The sequence below is a fragment of the Oratosquilla oratoria genome, chromosome 11 (genome assembly GCF_046742065.1).
Source record: "Oratosquilla oratoria isolate Oo_2021 chromosome 11, ASM4674206v1, whole genome shotgun sequence".
Taxonomy (NCBI): Eukaryota; Metazoa; Arthropoda; class Malacostraca; order Stomatopoda; family Squillidae; genus Oratosquilla; species Oratosquilla oratoria.
The window spans coordinates 75,022,711-75,023,313 of record NC_134787.1 but is presented as its reverse complement, the minus strand read 5'-3'; the positions used below and the strand labels follow the sequence as shown (position 1 = coordinate 75,023,313).

At 42.0% G+C, this 603-nt stretch overlaps 1 protein-coding gene across 1 annotated transcript in view; it reads left to right on the top strand.

The window, feature by feature from the left end:
• LOC143030100 (uncharacterized) overlaps positions 1 to 161 on the top strand; it is a 1,464-nt gene extending 1,303 nt beyond the window's left edge. The window contains exon 3 of the mRNA XM_076193302.1: positions 39 to 161. Within this exon, the coding sequence (XP_076049417.1) occupies positions 39 to 161 (123 nt within the window). The remainder of the gene's footprint in view (positions 1 to 38) is intronic.
• Positions 162 to 603: the final 442 nt, after the last annotated feature.

Genomic DNA, 603 nt, shown 5'->3' with positions numbered 1-603 from the left:
CAACTTTTTCGACTTATAAAAATCGCAACACATTGAAGACAATGATCGGCTGCACTCCAGGTGGACTAATTTCTAATGTGAGTGATAGCTACGGTGGCAGCGCATCTGACAGACAGATAATCGAAAGATCTCGTTTAATTAATACAAGGACATATGTTTGAATCTGGGGACAGTATTATGGTAGACCGTGGTATTAGAGTACAAGATTTGTTTGCTTCGTTAGACGTTAAGGTGAACACTCCGACCAATAAAATGGATATTTACACAATAACAAAGGACTATTGTTACTCGAAATTGTTTTGAAAATAAGTACGATATCTTACCTTTCTATCAAATTCTCTTTCCTCCCTGAGACAAGTGCTCCTCTTGTTGCCAATTCAACTTTTAAACGCTGAACTGTCCCATTTTCATAGGACGCCATTGTGTGTTTACTACGACTGATGGTACAGTGGAGCCATCTACGGGGATAAATTGTGATGCTTACTCCCATTAGTCAAGGGGCAGAGTACACGAGCATGCTGGTGACAGCTTCTGAGCAGGTAGTGCGTCGACATTTCGACCTTACCAGGAAGGTGACAGCGGCCGACCAACCTACCATCATAC